Source organism: Hyaena hyaena, unplaced genomic scaffold, assembly GCF_003009895.1.
Source record: "Hyaena hyaena isolate Hyena2069 unplaced genomic scaffold, ASM300989v1 scaffold_707, whole genome shotgun sequence".
NCBI classification, from domain to species: Eukaryota; Metazoa; Chordata; class Mammalia; order Carnivora; family Hyaenidae; genus Hyaena; species Hyaena hyaena.
In genome coordinates, this window is record NW_024081342.1 from 118293 (window position 1) to 133395 (window position 15103).

General features: G+C 37.8%; 1 protein-coding gene across 1 annotated transcript in view; it reads left to right on the forward strand.

Annotated features, from left to right (window-relative positions):
• The window catches only part of ICOS (inducible T cell costimulator), a 23165-nt gene extending 8968 nt beyond the window's left edge, over positions 1–14197 (forward strand). Inside the window, exons 2-5 of the mRNA XM_039217703.1 lie at positions 9085–9423; positions 10513–10619; positions 11636–11720; positions 13906–14197. Coding sequence (XP_039073634.1) covers positions 9085–9423; positions 10513–10619; positions 11636–11720; positions 13906–13946 — 572 coding nt within the window. The 3' untranslated portion in view covers positions 13947–14197. The remainder of the gene's footprint in view (positions 1–9084; positions 9424–10512; positions 10620–11635; positions 11721–13905) is intronic.
• The last annotated feature ends 906 nt before the right edge of the window (positions 14198–15103 follow it).

A 15103-nucleotide genomic window follows, 5' to 3' on the forward strand; every position in this document is an offset into this window, starting at 1 on the left:
GTGCAGAAGCTTTTAATCTTGATGAGGTCCCAACAGTTTATTTTTGCTCTTGATTCCCTTGCTTTTGGGGATGTGTCAAGTAAGAAGTTGCTGCGGTGGAGGTCAAGGAGGTTGTTTCCTGCTTTCTCCTCTAGGGTGTTGATAGTTTCCTGTCTCACGTTCAGGTTCTTTATCCATGTAAAATGCTTTTTTTAGAAACAAAGTTTTAAGCAGCATGGAGGATGGACTTGGAAAAGGAGAGACTGCTGCTTAGAAGGCCAGTCAAGAAGCTTCCACAGAGGAAGGAAGACACAAAAATGCCCTATATTGGCAACAGAAATAGAGAAAAGCAACTGAATTCAAGAGATATCCTTGAGCTAAAGTCAACAGGAGTTAGCGACCAGTCAGATCAGGAGAGCCAGAGAGAGGGAGGTATGAGGAAGGGGTCAGGCTAGTGACTCCCTTAAGTGACAAGGTTTGGGTTTAGGAGTGAATACTGAGTTCAGGTTGGAAATATTACTTTTGATTTATTAGAGGAAACCAGATAGAGATGTTGAAAGGAAACTGGTGATAAAGGACTGGAGCCAAGGGAAGGGGTGGCTGAGATAAAGGTGTGGGTCACCAGAGTAGAGATGAGAGCTGAAGCCTTCAGTGTAACAAGTTCACCCAGCCAATGCCTTGTCTATGTGCCCAAAGGAGGGATGGGAAGTAATGTGGATATTCTTAGGTGCCAGTAAAATTCTTTCTCCCTCTCATCTGTGTAAGGAACTTAGGTTCATTTAATCTCATGTAATTTCCCTGGTGGAACAATTTCAAATCAATGACAATGAATTAACTAACAAAGTAACTTGTTGCAACTTAACTACTTCATGAATATTGCTACAAAGTTTTATAACATATTTGGTATTCTTCTATTTTTATGAAGAAAGTTTTTACTAGAAGAAAATCAATCTTCCATTTTTTCCTTATTCTGTAATAGGATACATACTTTAGACGACCAAGGGTTGTTTTATCCCCCCAACAGAGTTCCTTGGAAAGTAAAAACAATACACATATTGTGCACGCACGCGTGCATGCTCTTGGCTTTTTTATTTTCTCCTACCTTCTACACATCTTTTGTCTTTATTTTCTATGCTAGGAGGTGAGATCAGATTGGGTTTATTTTGCCTATCCTCCCTACTTACCTCAATCACTTCTTTGGAGTATGGATGCCTTTGAATAGTAATGGAAGTACAGAAATTATACATGTATAAAAATCTGTAATCAAGATTCTAAAAGTTTTAACCAGTAGACTCATAAGAAATAACATTACTTTTATGAAAGGTGAAAAAGTGGTAAATGCATTTTTTTAAATGCCAAAATTTCTTAAAGATCAAATGTAACAAAACCTAAAAACATTGCAGTTTTTAGAACTTCACCTCTTATGTCATACTCATGTGCTGTGCTAAGCTAAAGTTTATTGTTTGATTACAGAAAACATGTTTAATAAGCACTATCAATAATTGCCAACTCAGGAGATCTTATCTTTCTATCACTCTGAGACCTTTGTGGAGGTTTGTGGTTAGAAGTCTGAGTTAAGGAGAAGGAAGTCAAATTACTGTTTTGTCTCATACCCTCTGCAATTCTAAAGTGTTTTTGCCAAAGGATTTCAACAGGTAGAACAGACACAACTGCTTACAAGGAGTCTGGACAGGATGGGTTCATCCAGGCCATCTTATACTGTAGAAATGAAATGGTTTAGATATTAAAAATACAATTTACAAATAAACTCTTCTGAGCCAGAGTACAATTCCCAGGAGAATAATCTTTTCTTCCAAGTTCTTTTTTTTTTTTTTTTTTTAAACAGCCTCTGCAGTTCCCACTCCTGGGGGATACCATTGTTCTTATCCCTTCAACAAGATTTGAAAACCTAAAGAAATCATCTAATATAAAGACCCTGATTTTACTCTTGGAACCATTAGTCCACTGATGTCAAAAGTAAGGTTATAACAATCATAGTTAACGCAGTTGTAACAGGTTTGAACCTCTATTGGGAAGGCTGTACCCTTTAGGCATGGTAGTTGATTTGATTAAGAAGACACAATACCTGTTCTCCAGAGTACTTATAATCCAGGAGTGTTTTACTGTTAACAAGAAGTAAACAGATACGGTAGCTAAAAACTAATACTTAGTATTTAGATTTTAAGACCTATTACCAGGAGTCAAGAGAACATATTCCTATTGTGTTTTAAATAATGTATTAAGTGCTAAAAGATGTAGCATGGTGTTTTATCCTAAGTCACTAACATGCTGTGGTTATGAAACATCTGAGTGTTTTAGAAAAATCATTGGTCCATGGGCCCCTGTCTTGGCCATACATGGGGCAGTTTTAAGACTGTGTACTCTGGAAGATCTAAATAATCAACTAGGCTTAAACCTGTACTCTCCTCTGTAGACAAAGAGAATCAACAGCCATGTAAACAAGTCTTTATGAACCTAGTGGAAATTTAAAGATCAAGAATCTGTTTCTTTAGAGCTCAGAGAGAATTTTCTATAGAATCTGACATTCCATTTCAGGAGATATCCTTTATGCTTGATTATACATCTGCATGTACTTGTTTCTAGAAGAAAGGCAACATGGCATAGCTAATCATGAGATCATGGTCCAGATATGAGCTGTGTAACCCTGGGCAAGATACTCACTTTTCTGCCCAAGTCTAGCTTGACAAAAGGTAAATATAAAAGGCTTAACTGGATCATTTCTGAGAGCCCTTTTGGTACTTACATTGTATATTCTATTCGTCTCCCCAGATTTATAACATCACTGAAATCTACATATTCATTAGTTCATCTATCTATCCATCCAATAAATATTTATTATGACTTACTACATACCACAGGTACTGTTGTAGATAACTGGGATGGATTGGTGAATGAGATCAACAAGATACCTGATTTTAAAGCTGATGTAATAATAGTGGGTTAGCCAGACAATAAATAAGTAAATAAATAAACCAGATTATTTCAGACAATGATAAATACCTTCTCTCAGGTAATGTGATAGAAAAATGACTTGAGGGGGTGTACTTTGGATTGAGTGGTCAGTGGTCGCTGAAGAAGCAACAGTTAGGTGAAGATCGGAGAGAACATTGTAGATGAAAAACCAACAAATTTGAAGCCCACGGGACCAGCTTCTTATGTTTGAGGAATAGAAAAAGAACAATATGACTGCAGTGTAGTGAGTGACTGGTATAAAATGGAGTTAGAGAGCTATGTAGGCCATGCAGGTCATGGGAACCAGGCTGAGGAGTTGGATTTAATTCCAAGTGAAATGTATGTTTTATAACCAGGGCAATGACACGATCTGTGAATGTTAGAAGATCATTCTGGCTTCCCTGAAGAGAATAGATGGTAAAAGGGCAGGAGTGAGAGCAGAAAGTTAGGAAACTCTTGCAGTCTTAAAGAGAGATACACTGTTTTGGTCCAATTGAAGTTTAGATGCAGGAGCAGTGGATAGACTCAACCAGACATAAAACAGAAGTACAGGAAGTTAGGCCTTCTTCCCGTAGACAGATTTTAACACAGTCTGTAAGACTCAGTCTGTAAGACTCAGTCTGTAAGACTCAGTCTGTAAGACTCAGTCTGTAAGACTCAGTCTGTAAGACTCAGTCTGTAAGACTCAGTCTGTAGTGATCACTGTTTAGCTTCATGTGGTTGCCCACTTCTATTACACATCCCTTGGTTGTTGCTAGTGGCACTTCAATCAAAGGTTGAACCTAGAGTCTTTTATGCACCCAAGAAGTTGTATTCCCTGTAGACAAATAATCTAAACTGTCTGGTCTTCAGAAAAAATTAGATTTGTATTTGTATAATTTCTAAGTTTACCAAGTCTGATTGTTTATGATGCTGAGTGGGGGTTGAATCATGTTACAAGAAGCACAAATGTGAAGGTGTTTTGGGGGTGTCTGAAACATGGATGGACACTGCCTATGAGAACTTATTGAGATGCAGATGGTGTGTTAGGGAGGAGGGTGGGGAACTTATCAAAGACTGTGAGAAGGGATATTTTGGAGGATGATTTTATATTAAAAGGTGATATGTAAAAAAATGTAAGCTGAGATAAAGGAAGAACAGAAGAAAGAGATTGGTGAGGGGAACACTCATAATTTTTAACTTCTGGTACAGCAGAGGAACTGATTAAACAGATCTGACATTCAACCAAAACAAAAATTGGCTATAAAAATTGGTGTTATGACACCAGCACTCCTGGTTGAATATTGGATTTGGAGATGAGAACATCCAGGGAGGATGAAGAAAAGATTCTAGTTGTTTCTGAAGTTATAAGAAACTAATACTTAAATACTTACTTAATTATCTGCTTACCCACTAAATGCTTTAGCCATGGTTATAGGAATGATCTCCTTTTGATACTATTTTTTCACATGTCTCCTAAGGCTAAGGAGCATTTGTAATTAGGTACTGAAGCATATCTGTTCTACAGGTGCCAAAGTAATTATGAAGCAATTGATTAAATGTCATACCTGCTTCTTTTAATTGAAAACATTCAAATTGCAGACTTAGAGTTGTCAAATGGTTTTCCAGATGAAAAGCTTAAGCATTGGATATGTAGAAACATAAGTCAGGTTTCTTATCACTATGTTTAATAATAAAAAGCTCACCTAGATTAAATATAATAAAATGAACAAGTCATAGTGTCCAGCAGAAATGACACTTTGGAATCCCCAGCTACTCCTCTGATGTCAACGGCACACATCCTTGGCACGATTACTGAAGAAAAACTGAGGTAGTCTTCTTAGCCCTACCTAAAGACTTTCACAGGCCAGGAAGATCATTTCACTTAATTTCATTTCTCCCGACTCCCTGGACTATCCCAGTAAGATGCTGGAACCCAGAGGAATATTGGAACAACAACAAAGTAACAGATTCTCTGGCCATCTCTTTGGATAGGTTTTGATCCTGGATTCCTAGAGAGTAAATGTTGGAAAGAACTTTAAGATGTTTTGGTGCATCCTTATTTCACAGATGAAGAGACTGAAGTCAGAGGGGTACCAGAGTCACAGAATTGCTAATGCAAGGCCAGAATTTTCCTCTCATTTCCTTGGGTATTGCTGTGTTACACTTCCACTACTCTGTACTGCTGTCCATTACCTTTCATCTTGTGTTGGGTTATGGGTCATAGTGTGGGCCTGGGGCAGAGAAGAGAAGCTGCTGATAAAACATCTTCAGAAATACAAGATACTGCATCTATGTCTATGTGTTTACATGGTGGCTACAGACACTTTTGCTCCAAGATCTCTGTGGTTTACTTGCTGCCATTCTAAAGTCCTAGGGAAATTTGCTCTGGACATTTTTTTTAATGTTTGTTTATTTTTGAGAGAGAGAGAGAGAGAGAGAGAGAATATGAATATGAGTGGACGAGGGGCAGAGAGAGGGAGGACACAGAATCCAAAGCAGACTTCAGGCTCTGAGCTGTCAGACAGAGTCCTACATGGGGCTTGAATTCACAAACCATGAGATCATGATCTGAGCCAAAGTCAAACGCTTAACCAACTGAGCCACCCTCCAGGTTCCCTGGACATTTCTAAAGAAACTGAGAACCAGGGCACCTGGATGGCTCACTCGGTTAAGTGTTTGCCTTCAGCTCAGGTCATAATGTTGCAGTTTGTGAGTTCGAGCCCTACATGGGGCTCTGTGCTGTCAGCACAGAGGTTGCTTCAGATCCTCTGTCCCCCCCTCCACCTCCCCGCCCCTGCCCCATTCATTCTCTATCTCTCTCTTAAAAATAAACAAACTTTGAAAAAAAAAAAAAAGAAGAAAAGAAACTGAGAACCAGCCCACTGATTTTATCCTCTGCAGGAGAATACAGAGTCCTAAACATCACAACAGTAGTCATGCAACATAATTTATTTTCAGATAAATAAGTCCCTAAGAAAATATCTTTCATTTTAATCTAATGCATATTAGAGTGCATGCATATTCATGGTATCAGTTCTTTTTGCTTACATTATTTCCTCTGTTTTTAAAATGAAGACAAGCATTATTTCCCTTCTGTAAACTTAAAACTTTTTATTCTAGAAGAAAACATCTATACGGAAGAGTAAACATCAATGCACAATAATTATAAAGCATACTACCTTACCTCCATAATCACCACAGCTCAAGAAATAAAACACTATTTGCACAGAGAAGCCTTTCCACCCCTGGGTTTTGCTTTCTGATTCCAAAAATTCCTTCCCCTTATAAAAAAGAAAAAAACAACAACCAGTAGACTGAACTTTGTGATATCCATTTAGGTTTTATATTCTGTTTCTATTTAAAATTTTTTTTTAATATTTATTTTTGAGAGAGAGAGATATAGAGATAGAGCATGAGCAGGGGAGGGGCAGAGAGAGAGACACAGGATCCGAAGTAGGCTCCAGGCTCTGAGCTGTCAACACAGAGCCCTACATGGGGCTTGAACTCACACACTGAGAGATCATGACCTGAGCAGAAGTTGTACGCTTAACCGACTGAGCTCCCCTGGCCTCCCCCTGCCACTGCACTGTTTCTATTTTTTAGTCATTAGGCAAGAAATCACAATATACATACTTCACTTACCAAAGTTTCTCATTATACATACCTTTACTATTTCACTTTGTATTGTTGATGTTGAGACATCACCTGCCAGTCTAACAGTTCCTTCCCTGAAGGTAATGTGTGTCTTTTCTATGGCTGCTTTTAGGACTTATTATATGTCTAAATGTGCATATTTTAAAACAATCTGCTAGTGATATTCTGGGATTCTTGAATCTGGATGATGACTGCACTTCAAATAATTTTTCTAACCTAATTTTCTAGTTCACCAATTCTCTCTTTAGCTCTAATACACTTTGAACCTATTCATGGAATTTTTAATCACAGTATGATTTTTGCCAGTTTTATTTGATTCTTTTTCAAAGGAGTTTTTTTGTTTGTTTCTTTTAGTTTCCTGTGCTTTGCAGAGCTTATTACAAGTTTGTCTTTTACTGCCTTAAATAGAGTAAGCCCACTGGCATGTCTGGTTAGTTTTTATGGTGTCCTTGTCATTGTTTTTAAATATTATTTGTGGATAGGATTTGAGGCCTAAGATGTAAATCTTTTCTTCCTGGAATAGTTGCATTTTTCCTCTCAATAGCCTAAGGGTAATAATGATCCAAACTCACCCTAAACCAACTTCAAGGATTTAGGTATTCTGGTCCATTGAAGTGATTTGAAGGTGAGCTGGTTTCCTTCTGGTTTAACTGCGGTCCCAGAAGGGAACCGTTTGAGATCCTAATTTACTGAGGAGAGGATGGTCTACTAGGTTTCTCACTTTGAAAACTCTGGGAGTTGAGACATGAAAACAAAAATTTGAACCTGGGAGAACAGCAAACACTCTCAGAGTCCAAGCAACTGCTAAACTCTGCTCATCTCTCTGGGTTCTTGTTCTTCACATTTAACCTACCATTTTCTCCTCTTTGCTAAACCTTGTTAAGCTTTTTAATAATATTTTTTAGACCTTTTGTTTTGCAATTTTGGTTTGGTGTGGGAATTTGTTTGAATGTGGGCTGCCGTAACCGAAAAACTAGTACACATGCATATTTGCACAGTCAAATCCCCAAGTTGAAATCTGTTCCCTTGTAATATGAGTGATCTAAATTAAAGCCTATAGATATTAAATAAGTAACTGTGCTAGATCTTAAATAAATTAAGGCAATTCATGCAAGCATAGTTGTGGCAAATGAATCCACCTGCATGTCTAGTCCTATCATAAATGGAGTTCTTTCAGAAAGCAATATGGCATTACATAGAGTTATAACACGTTTAAACATTTTGACCATGTCATAAAAGCAAAATGATAAAAATCACCCTAATATTCGACATTAGTGGAATGCTTTAACAAATTATATATTAACATTATGTCCTAATATATAGTCAAAAAGGATGATCGTGACAACTATGTAAAAAATGGAACTTTTATGATATATGATTAAATGACAATAGCAGGACACAAAGTAATATGTTTGCTCTATAAAAACAAGTATATATCTGTAAGATAGAAAATATATACAGATAGTATTTCTATTTCACAGTAGGGCTGAGCAACTTTTTTTCCTTAAACATTCTTAATACTGCTATACACTCTTTTCAAGAATAAAGACAGATTTCAAAACTTAAGCAAAAAACTTTCATGCTAATTATTTTCCTAACTTCAGTGAGAAAATTTCATATAAAAAAAGAAAAAAGGAAAGAAAAGAACAGCTTAAATTTATAATCCAGTAACTCAATCTGCAAGCAGACTTAATACCATTTTGGCTCCTTCTTTGTGTGATCTCTGTGTAGCTTTCAAAAACACCTTTGGCTTCCTAGAAAGCTTAAGATGTATTGAAAAAAAGGGAAAAAAGAAAAAAAATTGACAAAAATCTGGTGCCTTACCATTGTCACTAGACCTTGATTCAATTCTCAATGGATCAGGTTCAGAGAAGATACATTTCTATAATTTGAAGATGATTCATCTGTGGTTTTGCTCTCTGACAGGAGGGTATAACATAAATATATGTTTATATATAATCATTCAATTTTTAAGCTTTTTTTTCACTTTTGAAAGTTTTTCATAAGTTACATCATTCCCCAAATTTCATCTCAAATCTTCCTTTGTTTGACAAAGTGCTAATTCTCCTTCAATTTCAATTTTAAAAATCAGAAGGGCATTATTTGATTCTGTAAACAAAATTAGAACCCAACCCCCCACCTTTATTTGAACAGTACTCCATTCCTAGCAGTAATTCAGATGTTTTACTACATATTTGTTTACTGTATGTCTCCAATATGAAAGCATAATCAGACAAATGGTGCCTGTCCTATGTAAATGTGTTATTTAATATGTTATGTGTTATATATTCATATATAACAAGCAAATTTCTGGTCAGGTAATTTTCAAGGGCACAGTTTTATTTGTTTTCATGTTCTTTTGGTTGTGGAATTCTTTCATTTTGGTGCAATAGAGGTGACTTTATGAAGAGAAGAGATTACTTTGTGTTCAAATATAACTAACAGAGTAACATCTTCATGAAATGTCACTTTTGCTTTTTCTTCCTTTTTATCCAGGAGAAATCAATGATTCTGCTAAGTCCAAGATGTTTACATTTCATGATGGAGGAGTACAAATTTCATGCAAATTCAGTGAGATTGCCTGGCAATTTAAAATGAAGTTGCTAAAAGGGACAGAAGTACTCTGTGATCTCACTAAGACAAAAGAAAGTGGTAATACAGTGTCCATTAAGGATCTGAAATCCTGTCAAACTCAGTTATCCAATGACAGTGTTTCCTTTTTCTTGTATAATTTGGACAATTCTTATGCCAGCTATTACACCTGTGAACTGTCAATTTTTGATCCTCCTCCTTTTCAGAAGAAGAATATCAGCAGAGAATATTTGAATATTTATGGTAAGACCTGTTTTCATCTTTCAGACTTAAGAGTAGATTCCCATTTTAATAGCTTTTCTTGCTAATTAAAACAACTAGGCTAATGAGTATCTTTTTTTAAAAAAAAAGTTTATTTTGAGACGGGGGAGAGAGAGAGAGAGAGAGAGAGAGAGAGAGAGAGAATCCTAAGGAGGCTCCACACTGTCAGCACAGAGACTAATGTGGGGCTCAGACTTATGAACTGTGAGGTCATGACCTGAGGGAACCAAAAATCAAGGGTCGGATATTTAACCCAGTGAGCCACTTAGGTGCCTCTAAGTATCTTTTGTGGAGTTCATTTTGGTGCAATTTATGGCAATCACTTACTACAAAAATATGCAAAGGATAATTTATTAATAATTAGTATTAATGAGTAATATGCAATTTGATCATGTAGACTATTGTGTTAAAAATAGGTTACATTGGGGCACCTGGGTGGCTCAGTCAGTTAAGTGTCTGACTCTTGATTTCGGCTCAGGTCATGATTTCATAGTCAGCCTTCTTGAGACTCCCTCTGTCCTTCTTCTGCCCTTCCTCCTCCCTTGTTCTTTCTCTCTCAAAGAAAGGAAGGAAGGAAAGAAGGGAGGAAGGAAGGGAGGAAGAAAGAAAAAATAGGTCCTGTTGTCTTTAAAATGCATATGCCATTAAAAATCAGGAAAAATTTTAAGACAATTACCCAAACCTATGGCCTAATGGCCATGGCCTCTATTCATGTAAAACTTAAGGTTTTGGTTAGCATTGGGTTTGTGGAATCGAGTAAGGTGATTGAAGGTAATAATTTTATATTATTACTTTGCCTACTTACTCTTCTACAAAAACAGACAGAAAAGTCCTTTCTATTAACCACATTTGTAAAGATACGTGCACAGAATCTTTTAAGTTTTAGTCTTTAAATGCTTGCTATAATACTAAGATGGTGTTATTTACTGTGCATTGGATGGCATAATTGTAATGAAGGCAAGCTGCATTTGATTAAATCACCTTTTCAAATTTGATAGAACTTGTGATTCAGCACCAAAAGAAGATTTGTTTCTCACAGTTTTTTCTTAACATGTCTCCTTTCCAATCCAGAATCACAGATGTGCTGCCAACTGAAGTTCTGGTTACCCATAGGGTGTTCAGCTTTTGTTGTAGTCTACATTTTTGGATGTGTATTTCTTTGTTGGCTTACAAAAAAGGTGAGCAATGTCTGCACTTTTCTCACATCTGCTTTCCTGAAGAGAATCAGTAGTTATTTACTCAAAGAACCTACTGCTCTTGCCAGAGTAATTTCATTAACAGACAATTTCTTTTCCACAAGATGTGTCTACTAATTAAACTACTAACTTGGAATAGAAGCTTACTTTATTAGCTGCTTCATTCTTAAAGAGTTTGATGGCTTATAGAAAGAACTGTTATTATTATTATTTAAAAAAAGATGAAGGATTTGGGGCCAAGAAAACAAAAAGTTAGGACAAAGATTGAAACATAAAAATAGATGCTTCTGACTTCTGAGAACCATTAAATTTGGGCTGCAAATTTGAATCTAAGTTTCCATAGTCAGGGCAAAGATGAAACAATCAGTTTTGTTTCATTCAACCTGTCAGTTAAACAATCTATGAGAAAGTCTTGTAAGGTGCCAGTCTTAGCGGAGAAGGAAATGGCCAAATTCTTCCCATGGCTAAGTTGTCCCATGACTCTGAGTCCCATGACTCTGTTTTTGAAGAACATCATGGAAAAGCTAGGAAGAGAACTTGACAATTACAAAACAATCTATCTGTGCTGGAGGATATTATTTCCAGTCTTTCATAATACAGTTTCTCAATGAAAGAATTTACACCATTCTGCATTTTACACAGGTATGTTAATACTCAACGTATATCTACAGTGTTAGCAGCAGCCAGACCAATGATGGGTGTATCTGTGAAGAATGGAATTTAAAAAGAGACAGAAATAAGGAAGAGAGTGAGGTAGGGCTCACTATCTAAATCTACAAAGGAAGAGAAAAATAAGAACAAAAATGAGGGAGGAAATTTGGTAGAAGGCTCTTTTTATTTAAAGCCCTTTTCATATTGTTCTCCCACTTACCTGAAAGTCAGGAGCCTACACCACATCCTAATGCTTTTGTCAACCAAAAATAGAAAACAGCAAAAAATACAAGGGATGAAGATGAGGAAGAGCAGATGACAAACCATGTTTCTGACTTTTCTTTCAGAAGTATCGATCTGGTGGGCATGACCCTAACAGTGAATACATGTTCATGGCAGCAGTGAACACAGCCAAGAAACCTGGATTCACAGGTAAGGCCCCATCTGGGGATATGGGGAGAGCTGAGTATTCTTCACGTTACACTTGGAATTTCAATTTTTTATTTTATTTATTTTAATGTTTGAGAGAGGGAGAGAGAGAGACTGAGCATGTGTGTGAGCACAAGCTGGGGAGTGGCAGAGAGAGAGAGAGGGAGAGAGAATCCCAAGTAGGCTCTGCACAGTCAGCTCAGAGCCTGATGCGGGGCTCAATCCCATAGAACCATGAGATCATGACCTGAGCTGAAATGAAAGAGTCTGACCCTCAACTGACTGAGCCATCCATATGCTCCTAATTTTTTATTTGAAAGGAAGGCCAAATATCTCTTTGGCCTGGTTTTAGTATTTTCTGTGAAAATCTGAATTTGTCACTTCAAGATTATACTTTCTGCAGTACATTGCAAACAAACAATACATTTGTAAACCACTAATAAAAAAATAAATGAGCAAAGGATCCATAAAGTTTTCCAACTGATATTTTAAAAACTAGCATGATTCAGAATCTTCCTTGGTAAAAATTTCTCTAATTCACCCGATGAGCATTTATTTGTTATCAGTTAGGTACAAATTACAGTAAGGCAGGTATGGGAGATGCACAGGTATATGAAGGGTCTTGGACAGCGATTTGGAAGAGAGATCAGGCTGGTACCACCAAGGGAAGGAGGAGGAGCCAGCGAGGCCCTTGTTATTCTGGTAAAAAGAAGGTGGAGCATGAGAGGGCATAGATGAATGCACAAGGCCAGTTACGTGTGACCTTTGACTTTCCCCATTCAGAGTGAACACTGTCAGTTTGAGGTTCATCAAGGTGAGGGGCAGCTAGAAAGCTTGAAGTATCCCTCGTGGAAAATTTGTAAGTCTTAGGCCTTTGAGGTTGCGATGAGAGGAGGTATGTAATGAGACAGAAGGCCTTGAAGTTTTGCCAGCATTCAGTGGTAAAGGACTTGTATAAAAGGGATGCAAACAGCACCTATAATCAGGGAATTAAAGCATGGGAAGGGACCTAAATGGTCCTTTGGTCTGTCTCTTCATTTTTTGGGTGAGAGAAGTCAATGCCCAGGATGTTCAGGGACTCTTGGTTCCTTAGAGATTTCCTACCATATCTTGGTCACTGACAAAGAGCATGCATTTCATTGCTTTCCTATTAAAAAGTATTTTCTTTTAATCTCTGTGCTTATTATAATGCACCTGTTTTAGTCTGGATTCCCAGAAAAGCAGACCCTGGGACAGAGACTTGGGTATAGGTAGTTTATTCAGAAGGTGACCCCAGGAAAAACGGGTGAGGAAGCAGAGAGAGTGAGACAGGCAAGGAGGAAAAGCAAATGAAGGTTGCATTACTGAGATCTCAGTGGGAGGCCACAGAACCTCTGAGAAGTGTATGGATATCTCCCAGAATTGTTCTTCTGAAGGATGGCAAGTTGGGTATTTATCCACTGAATCCCATCCCCACTGGGTTGGAGTTGCCTGTAGCGTTCATGAACTTTCCCTCACCCATCCTGGAGCCATGCTCTGTGCTTGGCTCACAAGTCTACAGAGAAATCCCTGAGGCATAAAGCAGAGTAATGCATGGTGGGACTGTTATTCTAGAATGGACAGCATGTGCAGAAGTGTCTACCTCAGCTGTGGCTGTGATCGGAGGCGGGCAGTTTCACAGCTCAACTACCAACTGTAATAACTGAAAATGACCATAGTGTAAGCTTCTGGAGGGAAGGTGGGTCTCTCCTCTGTATTCTGAAAGCAATATGCATACACAGGTTCAAGGAGAGCATGTCTCAGCACCTCCATCAAATATTTATCGCATGATTATGTAAATAGTATCATGCCATGTGATCTGTGTTGGGTAGACTCAAGAAAGTCCTTGTCTTCAGTCTGTAATGTCTTTGGGAAAGCTGATGTGTTTACATAGAGGGTAGAATCATATGATAGTATCTAAAGTCCTCAGTTGTAAAGTCAAGAGTTAGGTAATGTCTATTACAGAAGTTAGGAGTGGGCTGGGTAAAACACGGAAAAGGTGGAGCTGGTGCTAGTCTTGAAGCATAAAGAAGAGTTTGGATGGTGTGTGTGTGTGTGTGTGTGTGTGTGTGTGTGTGTGTACGTATAAGAGGCAGATGAAAAGGGCAAACTTGTTGAAGGGAATTGGAACAGAGTGCCTTTAAAAATGTTATGCTTCATTTTGTTACAGGTGTGACCCATAATTTGGAACTCTGTGGCACCCAGGCATGAACCACGTTGGCCAGTTCCCCCCTGATTTGAAGTGCAAGATTCCCATGTTCCCTGGACCAGAGAGTCAGGCTTGATTTGAGTACATGCATCATCTGCTGGTGTTTTGTTCATTCTGAACTAGTGACTCTACCAGTCAACAGGGGTTTTAACAGGCTGCCTCAGTACTGTTGGGTTATCAAAACACCCTATTGCAACTAGTTTTATAGAAAGCCCAGCTCATGTGTGCTCAACAAATAGACGTCACTGGGATGGAATTCCTATCTTCATATCTGCTTCTAGCAATGCACTAGCCAAAAGAACAAACACATCTTCAGATATTTTTAAAAGATGCCACAGGTACTGAATCTGCAAAGCAAATGGGTAGCCAAGGGCCAGTATCTCTCTGCACTTCACCTACAAACTACCTCTTCCTCTAGGGCTGAGAATTCCTTTTTAATCATATGGTAGGGGAAGGTGCTTCAAAATTGTAACTATTTTATTTCTGAGGTGTCGATATGTAACTGTACTATTATAATACGTTAGTACACAGTACTCTTTTCCAACTGCTGAACCCCAGTCCTCTACTCCCAAGAGTTTAGATGCCTTCTTCTGCCTTCAATTTTCCTTTTTAAAATACTTCTACATGACTACTTGACATTCTTTAAAAAAATTTTTTTTAATGCTTATTCATTCTTGAGAGAGAAAGAGCATGAGCAGGGGAGGGGCAAAGAGAGAAGGAGACACAGAATCTGAAGCAGGCTGTAGGCTCTGCACTGTCAGCACAGAGCCGGACGCATGGCTCAAATGAGATCATGACCTGAGCTGAAGTTGGCACTTAACTGACTCAGCCACCCATGTGCCTGACAGACCATCTCAAGGAGGGGGCTGTGTCTACATTTTTTCCCTCTACTGCTCATAAAACACACATTATGTGTATTTAATTGCAGCCTAATGAATGTATTTGCCTTGTATTTTCCCTATAAGAATATTTTTGTTCCAGAAAGACATCTTATTTTCCCAAATTCAGCTAAAATGATTTACTTTGTTGACCTGTTTCTACCACCTTAGTGGTAGAAAATATTGCCTAGAATCAGAAGTGATTTTATTGTATGAATCGGTTTTCTATGATTATCTATGTTTTCATGGTGCTATTTCCAAGCTAGGCTGTTTCTGTAAGT